A 26,052-nucleotide genomic window follows, 5' to 3' on the forward strand; every position below is an offset into this window, starting at 1 on the left:
TAAGTTCATAAATTTGCTTTTAATTAAAAAGTCAGTGTAGTTTGCATAGTAAAATACTCTGTATTAACGTGAGCTGAAATATATTTGCTTAAACATTTATAATCATATACATAATTGAATTGAACAAATGGAATTGGTGATTTTTTCACAACAATGTTCATGAATGTGCGCCTGGCATATGTCGTTGTAAATATTTTTACATATAAAGTTGGTATTTCTATATGAATAATTTATAATTACAATTTCATTTTCAATTAATTGATCATTAAAGTCACAAGGCTATTGAAATTATTTATTGACCACAGATATATATTGATCAAATACTGCATTTATTTACTTCTATGAAAATAATCCGATGGCGTCAAATGGTATTAAAGGGATGATTATACCCGTATATGTATTTCCAATGTTTAAAATTAAATTCTAACATTCTTTAAACTATTATATTAAATCTTATCAATTTCTGAAAAATATGATATTTTATTTAGTACTTCAGTATACTGGTGTTTTATTCATTACAAGTTAAACTGTTTGCAACAACAACAAATACTATTTGGTTTTTGTAAGTTATTCAGGTTTAAACTTATTTAACAAATTTGAAATGGTATCATAAAATGTCTTATTGGTATGCTGACGAGTTTAAACATCTTGCGATATGCTATATGACACAAATGATTATATTATGACAAACTGATACTCGTTAAAATGTTAAATCTCCTTTATTCCATGTCAACGTTATATCCGTTTAAACAGCGGTAGATATTGGTTTAAAACAGGAGTGTATCGGAAAATTGTGGTAGTCTTGTCCTGTCCGTTACTACAGTATATCACGAAATAAATTGTTGCTGCATACTGTCTTACCTAGCAATTTTTGCTTTGATAAATTTCAGTAATGATGGATTTATATAAACACTATAATTAAACGTTTTATAAATCAACACAAAATTATCATGTGAAAATAATAAGACAGAGTGATTGTTGACTTAGCATCAATTACAACTATTGGAAATAATTAGGCAATGATATCGGATTATTAAAAAAGCAATTTACATAATTTAAAGATGTTATTACTAATTGAGCTTAATATTTGTTAATAACACCTGATGAATAGTGGGTTTTATTCTTTCTGATGTGGATATGATAAGCTTTTAAAATGTGTTGGATTAAGAATAGGTTTAAATACATTCAACAAGTGACGTTTCTGCTATTTCTGGCATTTCTGGAAGCAGGTAGGAAACTTAACTCGCTTTTTTTAATAACATGAAAACATAACCATAAGTATATATAAAAATTGTTTATGAGAATATCACTTATCATGTTGAGTAACAATGTCATTCGAAATGAATATAAGGTTATGTAACATAGTTTTTACAAATTTATTTTCGTACATTAGCGTATATCATCATTACAATATAATTTATTCACTTTATTCTTAAATTGTTACTATTTAATGTCATTTATCTCTCTCTTAAATTTGCCGAGGATAGAAATTACACTTTGCATTTACAATCTGACCGAATGACTTTGATAAACAAATATGACAAATTGTTCGTATAAACAGTATTTGTTCCTTGTCAATCTTGACAAAAATGAAACGTCGGTAAAAAGGTCAGTTATATTATATGAATTCATAAAAGTCCATTTAGCGTAATACACTTACAAAGAGGCAGACCTTAAAGTTGAAAGCAAATATGAAAGTAAACATCACTAACAAAAATACGAATGGCAAATTATTATACCATTTAACAAACTTAACACTTTGGAAAGCTATTTAGTGCCAAAGTGCTACTGTAGTGTTTAGAAATCTCTTTCATTGCCACATATTTTGCAGGCATAATAAAAGGTTTCACAATTAAGTACTGTTTAACATGTTAAGTTACACAAACAATAGCCTTCCCTCATTCTCTGTCAGTCTCTCAACATAATAAAGGTGTATAAATCTCGTAGAGATAGTCAATTCTTTTCGTTTTAAAGATTAGTTTGTGGTCCTTAAACATTCGCTCGGGGAAAATAAAGGACCACACATTCATTTAAACGTCCGAGCATGGAGGCAGTTAAATCATATATCACAAACATGAAAGCATTCTTTTTGCCACCAACTGTTTATACTAAATCATCTCTCGCTGGAACAATTATGCGGTCTATTGTACCAACAACGTGTTTGTGATTTAAGAGCTTCTCAAGAAAGGTATTTACTTATGATCTTCAAAAGTTTGGCCCAGATTTTTCTTAAACTTGAAATAAACTTTTAAAGCGTTTGTTTCTATCTTTTATGTTTCTTTATATTTACTATTATATGTGAATGCTTCAATGTTTAACTGATGGGGTAGACTTATAAGTAACAAACTGTTGATGTATCGGATTTAGGAATTGAGAGTCACGTCAATCAAAATAGATTATATATTATCTAATATCTACAAAACATAAAACTTCAATTAATGTATTTCAACGTTTGGTGGGTCCTTACTAAAATAAGTTGTGTTTTTAAAAGCGTTTCACTGAGGTCCAAAAGTCTAGAATAAAAAAATTGAAAATCTCATATAGATAAAATAGGGGCACTTAAAAATGGGAGAAAATAGAAAAAGATAATTAAAAAATATACTCAATAAATATAAAATATACTTGATAACAAATTGATATTTCGTGCGATTCTTAGCCCAATAAGAATTAATGGCGCTTAAACGCTTTTTTATTTTAGATCGTGTTGCGCACTTTATTTCAGATCATTTTTCACACTTTTGATTCTAGGTCATTTTGCACACTGTAATGATTATTATGGCAAAACAGAGTGAGCGGATAATCTGATTTTTTGCATACAGTTTATTGGCATAGTCTTAAGTCAAATGGAACATGTATAAAAAAAATTTAAAAAAAGTATTTTCCTTCCCGTCATGTAAAAAAAAAACCATTCTTTTGTTTTGAGAGGGTTTAATTTAAATGGAACGATTTTGAACGTAAAAATCGCTTTTCAATATTCACTTATCAATTTTATCAATGAAGAGAGCGCAATGTATCGATGTTCATTTTGTCTTAAACTACTTTAAATTCTTGTTTTTCTCTGATATAAAGCGATGATGTTTTGCAACATAAAAATCGCATTAAGTTTTTTTGCTTTTTCTTCATTTTCAAAACACGTGTATGTGTCAAAATCCAATTTATCCAACCACTTTACAACAATTTCATTGTATATGATATGAGAAGTACACGTGCAATTCTACTTAATGTTATAGCGTTTATCCGTTGTAGATAACTTAATTATATTGATATAACGAATCATTTATTTTTTTTCAAAAATGGTTAAATCTTTTTAATGTGAATCTTACTTTTTTTTGTTATTTTTGAAGGTTTAAAAACACAATTTGAAATAGGAAACATTTAAGGTCGCACTACATGGACCAATGGGAGAAACGTGTTGCAAACATGGCTGATATGGAGCCTGTATATACAGCAATAGTCAATTAACGTTGACGCCGAAGCCCAGTTTAGGCTCAGTCCAGTCATTCTAGCTCAAAATAGAGCCAAACCTCAAACAAATTGCAACAGAAATATTTTTGAGTGTTTTGAAACCCCAGACCTATATTGTGAATTATAACATATCAAAAGTCTAGAAAAATCTAAATTGGAGAATGTTTTTCAAAAATTGAGATCAAATATATGGTATCATTGTATTTATTTTTTTAATTTGAACTCAATGTAATACACACATACAATTTTCCAATCAGTTTTATATATAATATACATAAAAATATAGCTTAATCTATCCCTATAGTAACATAAAGTAATCAAAAAGTTGTTTTTGTTTAAAGAAACTACTTTTACCTTACTAAAATTTATTAATTAACTTAAGTGGGTGGGGGTAATATTATATTTTTACATTGCTGTAGATCAACAATTTATTGAAAGCCTCTATGTTATATGATATTAAACAGAAAATACATAATGGTTTACGTACATGTGAAAACGGTCAAGTTTCAACGTTTTATGAATTTAATTTACATTCCATCAATATTTAATGCATGTATTGAAATATTTATATTAACATTGTACAGCTAGTGGGTGGGGTAATTTTATACAAAATAAAGAAACATTAAGGAAATCTTTATAATCTATGATAATAATATTGAGTTTTATATTTATACTTGAATACTTTCAAGCCACATCTGTTGTATTCTTTTTCTGAGTCATTATATAACATCATGACATTTGGTCAAAAGAGGTGACATTGACCTTTTGGAAGGTCAATTTCAATATTTGATACATTTGAGCATAAAATGTAAAAAAAAAAACATTTGCAAATTTTAATTTGTAAAATATCTTCGCTAAGCATAAGCACAAGAATGTCATGACTTTTACAAAGCGTCACTCGCTTCTGTAATTTCTGGTCGACCAATCTTTCACTTTTTATCACTTAGATGGTAGCACCTGAAATTCTTCTGGTATATCTTTTCCAGTTCTGAAATTAGAGGAGCATAAACATGTTTGATTGGTAAAGAGCATCGGCTACAAGCAAGTTGTGAACCTGTTCTATCCTTGCTCTCACTGTATCAGACAAACAGTCATTCCTCTGTATACATATATTCAAAACAGTAGGTTCTAGTGTCCTTACTGGCGAAACATCACACTTCCTTGTTTTACCCTTACTTATTAAAGATTGACCACAATATAAACAATCTTTTTTGTATGAAAACTTATCAGTCATTGATCTCAATGGTGGCATCAGTGTTTTTCTTTTTCTGTCTTAGTGTCTCTTATAGTGTAATGTGGGTTACAGTACATCTTTCTACTCAACTTTTAAACTGTCATTTTATTTCTCACTGGCAGCATTTATTTCCCTTGCATTCCTTTTCGTTGCCTTTAACTGTCTTTGTATGATCATCAAACAGCCGTTAACAAATCCGACAGGAGTTCATCTTGAAAAAAAAACAACAATAACTGATATTGTAAGATTTATAAAATCTGTTTTTTACATTATAATTATGGAGGTTGATCCAGAATTACCCAAAATTTGTTTATAATTCTGATAACTTTTTATGTTTTCTTAATTAAATTTATAAATGCGCAAAGATCGATGTTTCTTCTATTTAATTGCCAAATATAATTGATTAGAAACATCCAGTACCGTCTCAGGCCGCCTTAAATAACCATGGATACGCCACAGCAGCGCAACTCAAAGAACACGACGTTCGTTGAAATTTATTATACACCAAAGTGCCCGACACAAAAAGGGATCATGTCCAATATTTGCCGAAGGTTAATGTAAAGCCTGCTATAAAATTTCACCGTCGTTTGAAACATTGTATTATTGTGTAATCAGTTGTAATTGCAACGTTTATTTATGCAAAAACGTCTTCATTAAGGCGTCGGAAAACGGCACTTTCATAAACATTGTGTCAACTGTTTAGACAGCCTACCATAGAAGCATCTAATATGATAAAAGAAATTCGACACAAGTATTTTGTTAGTCATGCATACACAACTTTTTGAGGGGTAAAAGAAGTTTTTTTACCCGACTGTTGGAGTAATTTTAAATACATATCGTTTGCGGCATAGAAGAATACGCGGTGAAGTTAACTGTGGCGATTGAAAAATACAAATATGCTGTCATATGCGGACTTGCACAATTTCAATGCGATTTAAAAAAAAATGAATTATAAGTGACGATTATGTGCTGTTTTTCATAACTTTATTTGTTTTCTTTTACATGCACTTTTATATATTTATCTAATTAAATTAAATGAATCATATATTTTATGCCTTCAAACTTTAAGATGATCATGTGTGTATGAATCACAGCAATCAAAAGCAATTAGGAGTTCAATAGTCATAGGTTTAGGTTGTTAGTACACTTTACAGTGAATGGCATCGGGAGGATTTCCCTATGTATAAGAACAATAGAAACATCAACCTTTTTTGCATGTGACAAATCCTATGTTCGCTTATATGGTAGGCATACTGTGTTTAATTATAATATTCTTGTTTCCTTGTAAAAAGGATATATTACGCAGTAATACAGTGTTTGTTATATGAACTTTGAATAAATATTATTGAATTTATTGTTTAAATTACAGGTATTTCTGGATCAACCCTTGCATTCTTGTATTCTGGTTATTGGTAGCTGATTACGTATTGTTTCAGTTATCCAGAACAGTACGTGTTATTATAAGATGTATTTTTCCTAAAAGGCTTTCCTTAAAATGTTTTAGGTGTATTTATTTGATCAAAGTTGCTGATATGACACACTTTTCTTGCATATCAGACTGGCGTTTCCGTTAGTATTACCCATGCCGGAAATTTCATGTGGCATAGGGGGTGCCAGATGAGTCGCGTGCTGTACAATGTCACGCTTTAAGGATGACGTAATTTTACTGTTATGAATGAAGTTGTAATTTCATACGCTGTTGTACGAAAAATAGTTTCGGTTGTAATGGCATAAATTCCTATTGAAAATTAAGATAAAGATTTCAAAATATAATGTTATATCGTAAAATATGCAAGAAAAAATATCTGACATATGTTTGCGGTTCGGATCGGAATATCCGTCCCGATGTGACCCGCCCATTGGGCGGTAACGAGGCTTGCCGAGTTACCGCACATGGGCGGGTTACCGAACCGCAACATATGACAGATATTATTATTATTTTCTAAGGTTTTAATCTAAAATTATAAATATAAAATACCTACTGGTAAAAGTGTTTGGAAGTAACGTAAAGATAAAGTCACAAATTGAGTTTAAAAATGTCACCTTTCAATTTTTAGCATTTCTAATGCCCATCCGTGCATGCATTCAAAAATATTTGTACTGATATGTTACTATATGGAACTTATGACACACCTTCAAAGTTTGCTTATATGAAAAATATCATTAAAGTGATTTTGTGAAACAAATGTCTCAACTATGCATCTTTACCTTTAACTCGTATACATCACAGTGTCCTCAGAACACATGATCGGGCATACCCATTGGCTCTGGTGTGTTGATGAAATCTGTAACATAGAAATTACTTAAAGTTTGAAAGGATTAGAATCTTATTTTTATATTTACGTGAAAAAAGGTTCTATAGAATACACAGATGTTTTTATTGTTACATGTATTTGCTTAAAACTTAACACTTTGGAAAGCTATTTAGTGCCAAAGTGCTACTGTAGTGTTTAGAAATCTCTTTCATTGCCACATATTTTGCAGGCATAATAAAAGGTTTCACAATTAAGTACTGTTTAACATGTTAAGTTACACAAACAATAGCCTTCCCTCGTTCTCTGTCAGTCTCGCAACATAATAAAGGTGTATAAATCTCGTAGAGATAGTCAATTCTTTTCGTTTTAAAGATTAGTTTGTGGTCCTTAAACATTCGCTCGGGGAAAATAACGGACCACACATTCATTTAAACGTCCGAGCATGGAGGCAGTTAAATCATATATCACAAACATGAAAGCATTCTTTTTGCCACCAACTGTTTATACTAAATCATCTCTCGCTGGAACAATTATGCGGTCTATTGTACCAACAACGTGTTTGTGATTTAAGAGCTTCTCAAGAAAGGTATTTACTTATGATCTTCAAAAGTTTGGCCCAGATTTTTCTTAAACTTGAAATAAACTTTAAAGCGTTTGTTTCTATCTTTTATGTTTCTTTATATTTACTATTATATGTGAATGCTTCAATGTTTAACTGATGGGGTAGACTTATAAGTAACAAACTGTTGATGTATCGGATTTAGGAATTGAGAGTCACGTCAATCAAAATAGATTATATATTATCTAATATCTACAAAACATAAAACTTCAATTAATGTATTTCAACGTTTGGTGGGTCCTTACTAAAATAAGTTGTGTTTTTAAAAGCGTTTCACTGAGGTCCAAAAGTCTAGAATAAAAAAATTGAAAATCTCATATAGATAAAATAGGGGCACTTAAAAATGGGAGAAAATAGAAAAAGATAATTAAAAAATATACTCAATAAATATAAAATATACTTGATAACAAATTGATATTTCGTGCGATTCTTAGCCCAATAAGAATTAATGGCGCTTAAACGCTTTTTTATTTTAGATCGTGTTGCGCACTTTATTTCAGATCATTTTCACACTTTTGATTCTAGGTCATTTTGCACACTGTAATGATTATTATGGCAAAACAGAGTGAGCGGATAATCTGATTTTTTGCATACAGTTTATTGGCATAGTCTTAAGTCAAATGGAACATGTATAAAAAAAATTAAAAAAAAGTATTTTCGTTCCCGTCATGTAAAAAAAAAACCATTCTTTTGTTTTGAGAGGGTTTAATTTAAATGGAACGATTTTGAACGTAAAAATCGCTTTTCAATATTCACTTATCAATTTTATCAATGAAGAGAGCGCAATGTATCAATGTTCATTTTGTCTAAAACTACTTTAAATTCTTGTTTTTCTCTGATACAAAGCGATGATGTTTACAACATAAAAATCGCATTAAGTTTTTGCTTTTTCTTCATTTTCAAACACGTGTAAGTGTCAAAATCCAATTTTATCCAACCACTTTACAACTATTTCATTGTATATGATATGAGAAGTACACGTGCAATTCTACTTAATGTTATAGCGTTTATCCGGTTGTAGATAACTTAATTATATTGATAACGAATCATTTATTTTTTTTTCTAAAAATGGTTAAATCTTTTTAATGTGAATCTTACTTATTTTTTGTTATTTTGAAGGTTTATAAAACAATTTTGAAAGTAGGAAACATTTAAGGTCGCACTACATGGACCAATGGAGAAACGTGTTGCAAACATGGCTGATATGGAGCCTGTATATACAGCAATAGTCAATTAACGTTGACGCCGAAGCCCAGTTTAGGCTACTAGTCCAGTCATTCTAGCTCAAAATAGAGCCAAACCTCAAACAAATTGCAACAGAAAATATTTTGAGTGTTTTGAAACCCCAGACCTATATTGTATAACATATCAAAAGTCTAGAAAAATCTAAATTGGAGAATGTTTTCAAAAATTGAGATCAAATATATGGGTATCATTGTATTTATTTTTTTAATTTGAACTCAATGTAATACACACATACAATTTTCCAATCAGTTTTATATATAATATACATAAAAATATAGCTTAATCTATCCCTATAGTAACATAAAGTAATCAAAAAGTTGTTTTTGTTTAAAGAAACTACTTTTACCTTACTAAAATTTATTAATTAACTTAAGTGGGTGGGGTAATATTATATTTTTACATTGCTGTAGATCAACAATTTATTGAAAGCTCTATGTTATATGATATTAAACAGAAAATACATAATGGTTTACGTACATGTGAAAACTGTCAAGTTTCAACGTTTTATGAATTTAATTTACATTCCATCAATATTTAATGCATGTATTGAAATATTTATATTAACATTGTACAGCTAGTGGGTGGGGTAATTTTATACAAAATAAAGAAACATTAAGGAAATCTTTATAATCTATGATAATAATATTGAGTTTTATATTATCAATGAATACCTTCAAGCACATCTGTTGTATTCTTTTCTGAGTCATTATATAACATCATGACATTTGGTCAAAAGAGGTGACATTGACCTTTTGGAAGGTCAATTTCAAATATTTGATACATTTGAGCATAAAATGTAAAAAAAAAAAACATTTGCAAATTTTAATTTGTAAAATATCTTCGCTAAGCATAAGCACAAGAATGTCATGACTTTTACAAAGCGTCACTCGCTTCTGTAATTTCTGGTCGACCAATCTTTCACTTTTTATCACTAGATGGTAGCACCTGAAATTCTTCTGGTATATCTTTTCCAGTTCTGAAATTAGAGGAGCATAAACATGTTTGATGGTAAAGAGCATCGGCTACAAGCAAGTTGTGAACCTGTTCTATCCTTGCTCTCACTGTATCAGACAAACAGTCATTCCTCTGTATACATATATTCAAAACAGTAGGTTCTAGTGTCCTTACTGGCGAAACATCACACTTCCTTGTTTTACCCTTACTTATTAAAGATTGACCACAATATAAACAATCTTTTTTGTATGAAAACTTATCAGTCATTGATCTCAATGGTGGCATCAGTGTTTTCTTTTTCTGTCTTAGTGTCTCTTATAGTGTAATGTGGGTTACAGTACATCTTTCTACTCAACTTTTAAACTGTCATTTTATTTCTCACTGGCAGCATTTATTCCCTTGCATTCCTTTTCGTTGCCTTTAACTGTCTTTGTATGATCATCAAACAGCCGTTAACAAATCCGACAGGAGTTCATCTTGAAAAAAAACAACAATAACTGATATTGTAAGATTTATAAAATCTGTTTTTTACATTATAATTATGGAGGTTGATCCAGAATTACCCAAAATTTGTTTATAATTCTGATAACTTTTTATGTTTTCTTAATTAAATTTATAAATGCGCAAAGATCGATGTTTCTTCTATTTAATTGCCAAACATAATTGATTAGAAACATCCAGTACCGTCTCAGGCCGCCTTAAATAACCATGGATACGCCACAGCAGCGCAACTCAAAGAACACGACGTTCGTTGAAATTTATTATACACCAAAGTGCCCGACACAAAAAGGGATCATGTCCAATATTTGCCGAAGGTTAATGTAAAGCCTGCTAAAATTTCACGTCGTTTGAACATTGTATTATTGTGTAATCAGTTGTAATTGCAACGTTTATTTATGCAAAAACGTCTTCATTAAGGCGTCGGAAAACGGCACTTTCATAAACATTTGTCAACTGTTTAGACAGCCTACCATAGAAGCATCTAATATGATAAAAGAAATTCGACACAAGTATTTTGTTAGTCATGCATACACAACTTTTTGAGGGGTAAAGAAGTTTTTTTACCCGACTGTTGGAGTAATTTTAAATACATATCGTTTGCGGCATAGAAGAATACGCGTGAAGTTAACTGTGGCGATTGAAAAATACAAATATGCTGTCATATGCGGACTTGCACAATTTCAATGCGATTTAAAAAAAAATGAATTATAAGTGACGATTATGTGCTGTTTTTCATACTTTATTTGTTTTCTTTTACATGCACTTTTATATATTTATCTAATTAAATTAAATGAATCATATATTTTATGCCTTCAACTTTAAGATGATCATGTGTATGAATCACAGCAATCAAAGCAATTAGGAGTTCAATAGTCATAGGTTTAGGTTGTTAGTACACTTACAGTGAATGGCATCGGGAGGATTCCCTATGTATAAGAACAATAGAACATCAACCTTTTTTGCATGTGACAAATCCTATGTTCGCTTATATGGTAGGCATACTGTGTTTAATTATAATATTCTTGTTTCCTTGTAAAGAGGATATATTACGCAGTAATACAGTGTTTGTTATATGAACTTTGAATAAATATTATTGAATTTATTGTTTAAATTACAGGTATTTCTGGATCAACCCTTGCATTCTTGTATTCTGGTTATTGGTAGCTGATTACGTATTGTTTCAGTTATCCCAGAACAGTACGTGTTATTATAAGATGTATTTTTCCTAAAAGGCTTTCCTTAAAATGTTTTAGGTGTATTTATTTGATCAAAGTTGCTGATATGACACACTTTTCTTGCATATCAGACTGGCGTTTCCGTTAGTATTACCCATGCCGGAAATTTCATGTGGCATAGGGGGTGCCAGATGAGTCGCGTGCTGTACAATGTCACGCTTTAAGGATGACGTAATTTTACTGTTATGAATGAAGTTGTAATTTCATACGCTGTTGTACGAAAATAGTTTCGGTTGTAATGGCATAAATTCCTATTGAAAATTAAGATAAAGATTTCAAAATATAATGTTATATCGTAAAATATGCAAGAAAAAATATCTGACATATGTTTGCGGTTCGGATCGGAATATCCGTCCCGATGTGACCCGCCCATTGGGCGGTAACGAGGCTTGCCGAGTTACCGCACATGGGCGGGTTACCGAACCGCAACATATGACAGATATTATTATTATTTTCTAAGGTTTTAATCTAAAATTATAAATATAAAATACCTACTGGTAAAAGTGTTTGGAAGTAACGTAAAGATAAAGTCACAAATTGAGTTTAAAAATGTCACCTTTCAATTTTTAGCATTTCTAATGCCCATCCGTGCATGCATTCAAAAATATTTGTACTGATATGTTACTATATGGAACTTATGACACACCTTCAAAGTTTGCTTATATGAAAAATATCATTAAAGTGATTTTGTGAAACAAATGTCTCAACTATGCATCTTTACCTTTAACTCGTATACATCACAGTGTCCTCAGAACACATGATCGGGCATACCCATTGGCTCTGGTGTGTTGATGAAATCTGTAACATAGAAATTACTTAAAGTTTGAAAGGATTAGAATCTTATTTTTATATTTACGTGAAAAAAGGTTCTATAGAATACACAGATGTTTTTATTGTTACATGTATTTGCTTAAATTTTGATTTTAAAAGTGATAAAATTAATCTATAGTCAACTTAGGTGTGCATTCCGAAAGAAATACTAATATATCGCTGTGAATTAATCTTATACACGTAATGCACTTTTTCAAATTCGCACAGGTGCTAATGTATGCATAAAATATTTTCTGTTAAATTAATATGGATCAACTCTGCATGTTTACCTTGAACTCATACACATCGCCAATCATGAACCATAACTAGAAATCACGTTTGTTTATTGATAAATTTTTCATGTCACCTTTTCATGTATAAATTTCTTCTATGTCTATTAACAACTGAAAATAATTTCAGATATATTGAATTATGCATACGACGCTCTATTTCCTCCATGTTTAATATTCACTTAAACTAGTAAAAGATAATGTTTGATATTTGTGTTATATATTTAAAAATATTACAAATGTAAGCACAGGAAAGCAAACTTACTCATTTAGTGTACATATAGTTTACTGTTTTTTTATTTTCAAAATCAAGCATACATCAATGAATACTACCTCAAAGCGGTATCCCCGGAAATAATAATAACATTACATACATTATATATATATGTAAAACAATTTTAAATCAAAGCACAGAAGGCGCTGAATTTGTTTGGGTCTCAGAATGTAAGAAAGGTGCAGGTTGTGAGATTATATGTTTAGTGCCACCAATGCTTTCCAGCGTTTTAATTGTAGTAAATTGGCTATTAGACTAATTGCAACACTGATATTCAATCCAATGTTTATTTGACTTTAACAATTTAAAAAAATGAGTAACCTTTACTGGGATTTGAACTCCAGACCTCTCGCTTCCTAAGCGAGCCCGAAAACCCTTCAGCCACGGTGAATTTATATGTGAACGGCCTGAAGAAAACCATATTATTCTAAATTAGGGCTTGTAACGACTTTAACTGTTGTTTAACACAGATGTAAATAATCCTGGAGCTTACTATAAGCATGTATATTTATAAAGAATCAAACTGCTGCAAGTTCTGTGGTATTTTCTGATCTTTGCAATCGTACTGTATATCTGTATGCATTTTCCTGTATAAGTTTATTTTTATGTATTATAATTCCTTTTGTAAGGCACCAGAGTTTGATACATCCGTAATTCTGCATAACTAGAGTTGCATCAAAAAATCATTTATGTCCTTTTTTTACGACAGCCACACTTTATCTTTGTATATCATGGCTACTTCCTTAACAAAAACACTTAAAAAAAAGAATTTAACAAAAAAAAAAAGTTTTCTCGACTTGGATACGAACTCGAGACCTCTCACTCACGAGGCGAGCGCGTTACCCTTGTACCACGGAAAAGTTATACACAGTGTGTCTGAATAATATCAAATCATTCTAAATTTGGAACTTCCATTGCAGTTCGGGTTTGTAATCCTTATTAATTTCAAGGTATTTTGTTTAGGCTAAACCTGTTGTTTATAATTGAAGTAGATATTTTAGCAAAAATCCTCTCGCCCAAACGGTCCGGCATGTAGAATCTATATATTCCACTACTCGGTTTGTGTAGTATTCGGTAATCAACATGGCTAAAAATAGTATTTTCATTGATAAAATCATATTCATCCGCGTAATTTGTGATTGTGCATTTATTGACAATTCTATAAGCCAACGCTATTGTTTAACTTTAAATGCGTTGTAATTTGTTGGATACTTGTAACAAAATAAAATATTTCTTTCTTTTAAATCGCTAGTTTTTAGCTGTTTTGAGAACTACTTGTTGTTAGGTTTGTAGTAAACTTCTGTGTCAGAGATTGAATGTCCGCTTTGTATTTAGTTATTTTTGATCAGAAAATACAATAAAACAATATTAGAAATCTTTGACCATTCGGGAATTACTTTGCTTGAAAATTGATGCGCCTGTCTTTGACCATCTTTACGCAGTGATCTCCCCTGAATTTTTCGGCTTTAGTGTACATACAAAAGGGAAGTAACCGCTCCAAAAAATTGGACTACTTTCGGCATTTGCAATTAGCAACATTAGACTCTGAAATTTCGCTACCATTATTTGTTTGGTCTGACGACCCAAACAAATAAAAACTATTAAAAAATACAAAAAAAAACAACCTTGAATACACATTTAACAATAAAACATGATTAAAGTATTCAGAATTTATTTAACGTAATTCTTCATAATTAAAGTGATAATGGCGTTCCATAGTTTAAATACTGTCGAAATTAACTGGTTATAAATACACATTTTAGGCCGTTTTTGAATGTTTACTAAGACAGGAGTTAATCAGAGTTGTAATTTATATAAATTAAACTGTTTTCCATGAAAAGTATAATACAGATCGCTTGAAACACCTGTTGACCTTCAACGGATAAAGAACTGGTAAAACAAGTAATAATTTTCAACAAATACTCATAATAAACTTACGACCCTACATTAATAATTCCTATTATGATCTGTAATATTTTAAGGAAAATATACCAACCCACTTTACAGTGTACTTTACTGACATTTATTTTGTTTACACTTATTTTGTTGTTGTTATCGCCATTATGCAGTCGCTATTCTGAGTATTGGAGACGCTTTGTTCGCCTATGGAAGACCGTTGTCGTCAGAAAAAAATCACAAAAAATAACGCGATAAAACCCGTTTTTTTCTATATTGCGCAACTTAAATTTTGCTAGACTTTTGATATGATTCATGCTATTCCATATACTTTCTATACCAGGTAAAATATTTTCTGTTGCAATTTGTTTGAGGTCGATTTACAGACTGACTGGACTATACGAATTTATCCTTCAACTGATAATAATTTGGTTTTGAACTGAGACAACTAGATGTTGATGGACACAAAATAAAATATGAGAAAGGCGCATTAGAATGAAAATCAATATGTATAAGATACTTATAGGCAGTTTTTCCATTGTTTCATCTCTTTTGTTTTAGAAATAATGTATCAAGATTATGATAATAATATAAAACCAATAAAAATCAAAAGTCTTGATAAAAATAATACGAAATGTAACGTTGATTAATGGTAACCAATTTTAAAAAGACATTTTTCTACAATCTGAACTAAAAAAACATGTTAATTACAACTGTTTAGCATTCATTTACGTTAATACAGCAAAATGGGATTTTAATCAGAGATCATTTGCATACAGAATAGCTTCTGACACGCAGTATGAGAAACATATGCCATAACATTCCTCTCTTGATCCCAGAATAATTGTTTCCGTTATACAGTATGCACATATTTTGTATGTCTAGTTGTTTTGTTCTATGTTTTGTTCTTTATTGCTCTTTTACAAAAAAACATCTATTTTACAGATCCACTGACATAATGAAAAGTCTCTTTTTTTCTTTTTTTTTGGTTTATGTACTTTATAATGTATAACACAATATAACAATTAAAACACAATGCACGGATAGTGTCACTATAACTTCAGTCTTTTATCCATCCATTATTAAAAGTACATACATGTTTTTGACATCAAAATATGCTTTCATTCTTATTGTACATGTTAAAAATGAACCTCTGTTTACATAATTAAATTTATTCTGTTTTATGCTGATGTGTATAATTATCATTTAATTTATCTTCTAAAAATCTGAGCAAATCAAATATTTAAATATATATAGGATAATAATAAAATAAAAACACTCAAAATGATTATAGTTATAAACTGGTTAGTTTAATTTCGACCAAATTAATTTGTCGCATTATTTACATTTAACCACACGAGCCAGCACAAGAAAAAACCGTTTAAATGCTTATATAATAGGTACACAATACCCCGTGTAATATATCATGGAATGTTATCTATGTATAACACATACGTACGATAAGATAAGTAATACAAATCACTACAGAGTACATTTACAAATAATAGAAAACATTTTATCTTAATACATTATATTTGTTGTTACCTACAGCGTGTTATTCCATAGAATGTGAGCAGATTGACAAGTCGTTTGAACTACTTTACAATACACTTAGTGTAGTGTCTACCACCTAAAGTGAACTGCCTGTATAATAATTGACATAACACTGGAGGTCCATTGATATACTCTTATATTATCAAACACCTGATTGTTATAACATGTTTAGATGTAACGATACGCCAATATCTGAATAAGGAAATAATATTCCCGCAAAAATGAAATTTTAAAGATTAACATCGCTTTTCTTGAAAGCCTTACAGTCTTTAAATTATCACGACAACGTGTATCATTCAACATAAAAGCTGTTTTTATGACCTCCTCCGATGTAAAATTGAATATTTGTGAAGAGGTGTTATTTGAACATTTCGACCAAATTAACCATTAAATTACAATGAGCACAGTTATTTGTAACGCTAAATTCTAATACAATTTAGTGCAGACGTTAATTATTGGATACCCACGTTGTTTTATTGTGATTAATATGCTTAATTGATGATGCTGAAAAGCCAAAACAAAGTTATTTCAACTGAGGACTACGTTTATATAGCTAGTTTAATCAAAAAAGGTGTTAAGACTAATTTTGAGATGTTATATCAATGAATTGTATTAACAACTAAGAAATAATTAAGTAAATGTCCTCAATAGATTCAATCGGTGCATTTATTTGAAGCAATATTAATTTGCATAATAGTGGAATACAAAAACTCCTACAAAATATGAATTACTTCATCGGAAAGTCATCTTTTTTATATTAATTTCAGTTTCAACATCCATTATCTAACTGTTATAAGACATTTTATGTGAGTCCCTTCGTTACAACGTATTATAGACTTTTTGGGTTTCTCAGCTAATCTACAGTTAAAGTGAAAATATCTGCAATAGTTTACGTAGCCATTTATGAAATACAAAACGCCTTAACGCTATATTAATAGTTATTTATGATGTAACAATTGTCAAGGGATGTTTGATAATAGAATGTATTTAAATCTGACATTCTGAAAATGTCCTAACTTGCAACCCTAAACACAAGTTTTTCCCCCAAACAAACGACAAATAGTCAATTCTTTTACACATATAGCTGTGCACTTGAGTAACATTTTTCATGACATAAATGCTGACATAAGAGGTTTGGCAGTTTTATGTCAGCTTGCACAGTGACAAAATAAAATGTATGATCTATTAGAATGTATGTAATCGTGTTAAAGCTATGACAAAATTCAACGAACTTAATGAAGATAATTATTTCGAGTCAGTTACTGCAACATCTATGTAGCAGGTGTACTGAAAAGAAAGGCACATTTATATACTTTTTGCTAAGCAATCGTTACCATACTCTTACACTTAAACATCATGTTAAAACATGGCAAACATTTACTTTTTGCTACAATTTTATTGATGTCTAATAGCATCTAAATCACCTGTACGGTAGTTTATTCATTAAAATACCATATTCACACACTTGTGAACTTGTTAAGAACAATAAAACAGACACGTTTATGTTATTGAACGACTTTCAGTTTTTGTGTTTTTGTCTTCTGGGTATAGCGTTGACACTTTGAATATAGAATTATTTACTGTAAATGCAAAATAAAACAGATGGTGATGAGGTAATTGTTGTCTAGGCTCAACAATCTGCTGCATTTCAAACGTGATAAAATGCATATACGTGCTAGTACTTGCTCTACGCATGTGTAAAATATACAAATTTAAGATATCAATATTTCATTTTACAATACGACATCGTATTTTTCTTAAAACAAATGTCATTATTTCTGTATCTGTACACTATTTAATTATTCCCATATGTATAATTTTCATTTATGTAGCAATCTAAAATTCAATCATCATTTATTAAAATAGTATGCGTTGAAACGTTTAGATTAGACTATTATTCAAATATTCATCCCTCAAATGTATCTATGCTTTTTGTCATACAATTATGCAATTATTAGATTTATTTGAACCTATTTCTCATTTTAATTTTACCATACGCTTACGTGAATATTTGATATGACAATTATTTAAAAAAATCTATTGCATTTATTAAGGAATACACATTCTAGAATAAATTTTGTATTATATTCATTATTTTCATTAGAAAAATTAAAGATCAACAACATTGAATACTCTTTTTATAATACAAAAATTATTGAAATATAGGAAATTCTTATCGAGTATGTTTATAGTAAATTGATTTAGAGAATATACAAACTATTTCAGCAAATCTGCATTCTTTATTACTGATTGAGATAATTTGACAATTGCTTTAAAAAATGACATTTAAATACATTTAAAATATACAATCATTATATATTTATACTGTATTTTCTTATAATTTGTAAAGCTAAAAACGTCAAATACCTTCTATGTGTATTCGAAACATGTTTATCTTTCATTTTAAAAAAGACTGAATAGCGTTATATTTCTTTATTATGAAAATCGTACACATTGGATAATTCATTCACGATTTAATTTTTATGAATGTTTTTGAATGTAAAATGTTGGATTTGTATTGTTAATGTACATATCTATAAGTATATATTCGAGAAATAAAAATGTTTAAACTAAATTTACAAAGTAAATGAATGGTACAATCAATTGAAGAGATTCTTTTTATTAAGTTAAAACATTGGTTTGCTAATGGTTATAAAATATTTTGACATGATAGTAAACATATTAGATATATCATGACAAATTAAGGAAAATCATCACATTCCCGAAACATTTATTAGCTATTGTTTGAACCGTTCGCTTGTGGTTATAACAGCTGTATAGAGCGGTATAAAGACAGGAGTGTATTGGAAAAATAGGCAGTAGTGCCTCCAAAAACTCTTTGCTCTAGCATCTGTTATAATAAATAGCCTGTTGTATTCCGGCTAAACGTATTAATGTCTTTTGTTCACAACAGTTTCCTCTGACTTTTGTTTTGAGATATAACAATTATTCAGTGATGGATTTTTAATGTGAGCGTGTTGTAATGTACTTAAATGAATATATTACTAAAATACACATATTGTTACTTAGTTTGTGAAATAAGTAAAATGTAACATAATTATTTTAAAAATAGCCTGCCAATTACTTTATGTTATATTAAGATATATATTGGAACAATGAAGAGAACTGTGACTACGAAATAGAGTGAATTGTGTCTGATATGAAATTGAGATTAATATTCTTTTCGGATATGATAAGATTTTGAAATGTCTTGGATTAAGAACAGATTGAAATACATTCAACACGTGGCGTTTTTGGTTCTCCTGACATTTCTGGAAGCAGGTATGATACTGCCTATATTTACATACCTTTAGCGAAATTATATCGAATAGATTACGGCGCATTGATAATTTCTCTAAAAAAAATAATTAGGAAATATTTTTTGACGTGTTTCACTTATGTACACTTCTACCTTTAATTTTGAACATGAAGTAAGTTTAATGTTTCTGTTATAAAAGAAATGCATTTGAAAATAATAAATAATAGGTAGTTTGGGCACTTTATAAGTTGGCTTGTACAAATATAAGAACATAAGAATATAAGTATATAAGAAAATCATTTGAATTTTTATAATTAGTATCATCCCATTAAAATATCTTGTCATATGTCATTTTGTGAATTTTCATTGAAAGTGAAATCAATAGCATAATTCAAGTTAATTGTTATCAACTTTACTGAAATAAAAATCTAAATTTCAAAATGATAAATCCAACCTACTCAAACAGTATTTACTGTAGGTCAATTTAAAGAATAACAAATTTATCTGCCAGTAAAAGGTCAGTTGTTTTATCAAGTTTGATTATCTGACACAGGCCCTGCTATTAGCAGAAAAGCAAACACTGATTGAGACTTAACTAACGAAGGAAAAACTTACAAATCATTAATCAAACATATTTAAAAATCAGGACAAACTATTTAACGGTTAATTGCTACTGTCATTTAAAAATATCGCTAAAATCGCAAATAGACTTACAGCATAACTAAAGAGATTACAGATCAAATTTACTTAGACAAAAACACTTTCCGTCCTTCCATGACAGTCGAAGTAAATTTAAGCGAATAAAGAGTGAATAATTTAAAATCAGGACAAACTATTTAACTATTAAGTGCTAATGTCAATTATCAAGACCGCTGATTTCAAAACATGACAATATTCTAAAGCTAGAGAAAACAATTTCATAACCGTTGAAGTTAATTTATAATCGGATAAAAAGTGAACACGTAAATTTACCATTTTTGTAATGAAAGTACAAATAATTTCAATGAAAATAAAATAATTTACACAGAACAAAAATTTTGACAAGAATGTTGGTAAGGAAGCTTCCTGCAATATTTGTTTTCGCTTTTAGACCAAACTTTGATTCTTAGAAAAAGCCTTTTCGCATTTAGACCAAACCTAGAATTCTTTACGCATTGGGATCAAATCTTGATGACAACAAACACGCCTTTAAGCGTTTAGACCAAGCATGGATTTCTACAATGGTTCTTTCGCATTTAGACAAAGTATGAAAGTATATACAGCGCCGTACTGTTTACAACATAGGATATAACAATCTTGCCTGAACAATTCCAATGTACCGTGGATATCTTTCGGTTGAGACTGTACTTACTTTGAATGATTGATATAAGTCTTTTTGAGGTGGTTATAGTGGTAATTTGTCCTCCAGATCACGACAGTTGAATTTACTTGAATTTACCAGAGCACAGTCTAGCCAAAGCAAGTCTTTCTGTCAACATTTTCTTCATTCATGTTGTGATTGTATCGAAAATAATTATGAAGCATTTCATCTTGAGTTCGTACATAAATATTATTTTATATATAAAGTACAAATTTTAATATTTCATGTAAAAACATGCACGTCAAGAGTGAAACATAAATATTTGATTTATTTATACAAATGCACATTTTTGAATTATTCTAAACAAACTATCTGAACTTCAAAAAGAAATATGGTATCATCTATTAACAAAAATACATTTTAGGGAGTATAAACGTGTGTCTGTTTAAAACATTTAAATGTCATTGTTTATAATTTTGCAGAACACCAGCCCGTGTAAATTTTCTTCTGTACAAGACAAGTGACAAATCAGTCAATATTATCAAATTATCCGATTAACAAAGTTTATTCTAGCAGTTCTTATTTATGTTAGCAACACGTGCAAATCAGACCATGCAATGGATATTTCCTCTTGCGTTAATATGATTACGTTTTAACTGGTTTACGTTGACATTTTAATTTAATGTTGCATGTTTTCTTGTTGAAGCTTCGAAACCAACTTATTCTGTTTTCTTTCAAAATTTAATTGCTTCAAAACTGGAAAATGATAACAAATATAGCATCTTTCAAGATAATGCACATAGTTATGCAAACTCTTGGTAATACCGCTAATAAATACCATTTTCAATAACGTATTATCTTGTTTTTGATTTATCATGATCAATACATGTTGATTGATAAATATAATAAAAATGACACGCTTTATTGTATGGTGAACAACATAAATCAATATTCTTTAGACATCTTTATATCCAATTTTATGTTTTTATCTTCCTTGTCCCGTGTTTTGAAGAGGGTATAAAACATCTTTGCAAATGAAAGTAAAACTTGGAATAAGATAACGCTTTCGTTTACGATAGAATCTGTGTTATTTCTGATGGTTATAAAAGACGATGCCATGTTGTCTTTGTCTCTATGCAATATTACGACAATGGCATAAGGGAACTGACTTTGTGGTAATTACAACTGTTCAATATTCATGTACGTTAATAATGCAGAAGTGGATTTTAATCAGAGATCATTTGCATACAGAACATATTCTGACACGCAATATGAGAAAAATGCCATAATATTCATCTTCTCTTTTGATCCCAATATAATTGTCTATCAGTAGAGATATTGATGTCTTATCATAACTATACAAGATGCTTAAACATAATATTTTATGCATTAGAATTGCTTCTGTTTGATAAATGAATCCTCAGTATCATATAAATTTAAAAGGAAATAGTAAAGTAGTTCCGGGTCGATATAAACAGACATTTAAAATGTTGTGTCATATACATATGTTCGCTTGGTGACAGGACAAAATAGTCAAACCAAATTAATTTTTAACGCAAAATTTTATACTCGTATAGATTTTACTTTTGGCATGTTTCATATAGTGCATGCTTTAATAATTATTTACACTATATTAACACATTATGTAAAATATGTAAAAAAATCCCTATATAGAAATGTTTTGAAATAATAATTGATGACATTGATGGCATGATATGACAATTGACATTATGAGATGAAAGAAAACCCGATTAACATAATAATTAGAACGATTTCAGTTTATATGTACCAGTCTATGCTTACAGCACATAAGACTTCAGACAGATATATGACAATTACATATCAACAATGCATAGCACAATACATTAATGTACTGTAAACAATGCACACCACATATATGAGATTGGAACATTAAATGGTACGTAATAAATATCAGAACGCAACACATTTTCTAATAATATCAAACCTATATCCGAATACATAATATATTATCACACCCTACAGCGTGTTATTCCACACAATTTGTTTAGATTGACATACCATTTGATGCTCTTAATAATACACTAAGTGTACTGTCTGCCACCTAATGTGAACTAGCTGTATCTTAATTGATATAACACTGGAGGTCCATTGATATACGTGTAGACTGTCTGAAACATCGACGTTAAAGCAATGGTTGCAAAAACATTAACTGTACGACTATAGATAAGACAGGTTTTGTTCATGGCAATTGATATAATCGGTTTAATCTCATTTCTTAAAGTTTGAAAAGTGTGTAGATATAATTTTTTATAACTTTTGTGAGCGTACAAATATATGACCTTAATACTTTATCGCCTACGTAAATACACGTATGTATATGTAACAACAGTGAGGATGATTGATTTTTTACGTTTTTTATGTAGTCTAGTATTGTTCTATTATTATGTAATTTAAATGATGTTGATGAAAAGTCTTGATAAGTAAGATTCATCACATATTCCTTCATCTGTTCATACGCATGTATTGGTTTATTATATGTCCTCATATAAAAATGTAATTCCGTATATTAAGTTTTCATCAAATGGAATAAAGTTTATTATCTATTGAAATTGTTATTAAAGGTACGTCTCAAACCCCTGGTTCTGAAACGCTTTGTTCAATAAAGTTAACAACCATTTAACCTCAATTTGTTGTTATCCCTTGCCGAGACTAAACATGAAAAAATAAGCGTTGTCAATCTCCTTCCAGTACAAAAACAACTCTGCATGAGTTTCTAGTACAACTCCAATCAGACGTATAATATTAGACACTTGAGATATTTAAACATTAGAAACCAAAGTAACCGAGATCTCCTGCTGTTTAATTGTGATTAATATTTGTTAATGGTGATGCTGAAAAACGATACAAAGCAATTTACAAATAATTGCTTTCTTTATGTCGCTAAAGTAAGATCGAACAAGGCAATAGACTAATATTACGGGGTGAAATTAACAAAGTTTCTTCAATGACGTAATGCATTTCAGTTAATGTCAGTAATAAAGAAACGGCATTGCTTTTTGTATTGAATTTGATTAATTAGGAAAATAAATCATGGCAAAAGAGAACGAAAAGGAGAATTGTCTCAACTAGAGTTTAAATGGTAACAGTAAAATGTATGTGAAATGATTATGCGAATGAAATGTTGTTGTGTTGTTTGAATTCATTTCTGTGTCTGTAAAAGAAGGTCTGTTATACCAGATAGTATTAAGTAATATGCGTAACAACAAGCCAGGTATTATTATATGTAGATGTTGTTGGTAAATGCGAGATACATGATCTGATATTACATATTTAAGTATAGAAGGTAATAAAAAAGTGTGTCCGAACAATATATTTCGATTCATTATATAAGTGTTAATTTTCAATCACGTAAAATGGTTATCAACATTTTTTTTTCAAGAAACTTTTTATTAGAGTTTTCAAATGGTATATTTCTATTGCTTTTATCAATATTTGAAATACTTATGGAAAATGTAGCCATTGTAGACGAATTCATTTTGAAATATATTACCATGATATTGTCTTGATTTTATTGCAAATATAGCAATAACTTTTGTTGATGATATTCTCAAAGATTTTTTTGGTGTTATTTCTCCTCTGATTAAACGTGCCTGATTATATGTGGAAAGTGGGTGCAAGTTCTTTGTTGACTTTGAAATAACAAAATATAGTGAACATTTATGTTACAAGGTTCACGAATATAGAACATAAATGATTGAATATAATTTTAAAAAATAATCTCAATTTCTGTTAAAACGGTTGTTTACTTTACGAGTAATAGTCAGAATAAATACACAGCCTCCACACATTGATTGGAGATTAAGTATGCGACTACGACTATCAGGGGATATAATTCTGCATTGTATATTTAAATATGACATTTAAAAAATGTAACAGTAATACACTAAATAGATGAAAGAGGATGATGTTGAATTATTTATTTGAACCATCAAAACATCTGAATCAGATAATTCATTTATACTTTACTTTAATCAAAATGTTTAATGCAATCATACAATGACAAAAATACGAAAATCTTTTTTCATAACAATTCTCTTAAGTACATGTAAGAGTATGCTTTCAATAAATGTTTACTTATTCTAAGCAGTTGTTTCCTAGATCAATGCGTGAAGTTTTAACATGAGAGATATCGTTTTCTAAATAATATGTCGTTCTATGCTTTGTTCTTTTGCAAATGGCCACATACGATGAAAAGATAATGAAAATTACTCAAAATATAATCAACATTTAAATGTTTGTACGAGTATATGCATTTTACTTTCATATTTTTTATTTTCATGTGATGAATATATACAGAGGGTATCCGCACTCATTTACTCACATGAATTAAACATTATGTTTATAAACTAAAATTGGTATTATAACGCGTGTCTGGAATTTAAAGCTGCATGCCTCCAAATGAGAAAAAAAATGTTCAAGGAATTTAAGCTTGAGAAAATTGTAATAAATGATTTTAAGAAAAGTAAAACGATTAAAGATTCAAGTAATAATTTACATGTTGTGTGCGATAAATGACTGCTTTTGCAATATTTATCACCACGTGTTTACAGTAAGGACTAAATTTACATATTTTAACCACTTTTTGATAATTTACGTGGAATATATGTGCCATTTGGAATAGGTAAATTACTTTCCTTGTTGCCTTTGTAAAACATTTTCAAGATGTCCATGACAATTAGCATAAATCTTGAGGCATACTGCTTTAAAAAAATGTGTTTCTCTTTTGAGACATATTTGCCGAAAGCATGTGGTATTGTACAATGAACGCACTATCTCCTCTCAAGCAAAGCCAAATATACAATATATTATCTAAACATTGCATGCATCTGCCGTTTATCAAACGTATAAAGACCGGTATTACATTTTTCTCTGAACAGTTACGTGTAAAGATGATCATTTGTTTGATATATTTTGATAATAACCACCATAAACATCAATAAAATTCGGACGAAACAACCTTGCTTTCAATTGTTATATTTTCATATAAATTTTATAACTTTGCACTTAATATAATACTCAGCCAAGAAAATAAAGATGTTTGCGTGCTTGCCTGGTTAGGCTTGTCAATAAGGGAAAGCAATTTAATCTAAGAAATTTGAAGGTGGTCATTGAATGATTG

The 26,052-nt window shown here is 29.6% G+C and overlaps 1 protein-coding gene and 1 long non-coding RNA gene across 4 annotated transcripts in view; one reads left to right on the forward strand and one right to left on the reverse strand.

Annotated features, from left to right (window-relative positions):
- The first annotated feature begins 1,047 nt into the window (after positions 1-1,047).
- LOC132716796 (zwei Ig domain protein zig-8-like) overlaps positions 1,048-26,052 on the forward strand; it is a 65,059-nt gene continuing 40,054 nt past the window's right edge. Inside the window, exon 1 of one of the 2 annotated variants that reach the window (XM_060700127.1) lies at positions 1,048-1,229. In XM_060700127.1, coding sequence (XP_060556110.1) covers positions 1,154-1,229 — 76 coding nt within the window. In that variant the 5' untranslated portion in view covers positions 1,048-1,153. Of the gene's footprint in view, positions 1,230-19,155; positions 19,615-26,052 lie in introns of those variants that run through there. The other variant, XM_060700128.1, reaches the window with a different exon arrangement.
- LOC132716795 (uncharacterized) lies at positions 9,631-12,932 on the reverse strand. Of its 2 annotated transcripts, none has more exons than XR_009623873.1 (3): positions 12,874-12,932; positions 12,230-12,306; positions 9,631-10,248 (listed from the first exon to the last, which is right to left on the reverse strand). It is a non-coding gene; the product is annotated as an uncharacterized LOC132716795 (long non-coding RNA). The 2 variants fall into 2 exon arrangements; XR_009623872.1 differs by lacking the exon at positions 12,874-12,932 and adding an exon at positions 12,609-12,770.

Source organism: Ruditapes philippinarum, unplaced genomic scaffold (assembly GCF_026571515.1).
Source record: "Ruditapes philippinarum isolate M1 unplaced genomic scaffold, ASM2657151v2 ctg7293_1_1_1_1, whole genome shotgun sequence".
Classification (NCBI taxonomy): domain Eukaryota; kingdom Metazoa; phylum Mollusca; class Bivalvia; order Venerida; family Veneridae; genus Ruditapes; species Ruditapes philippinarum.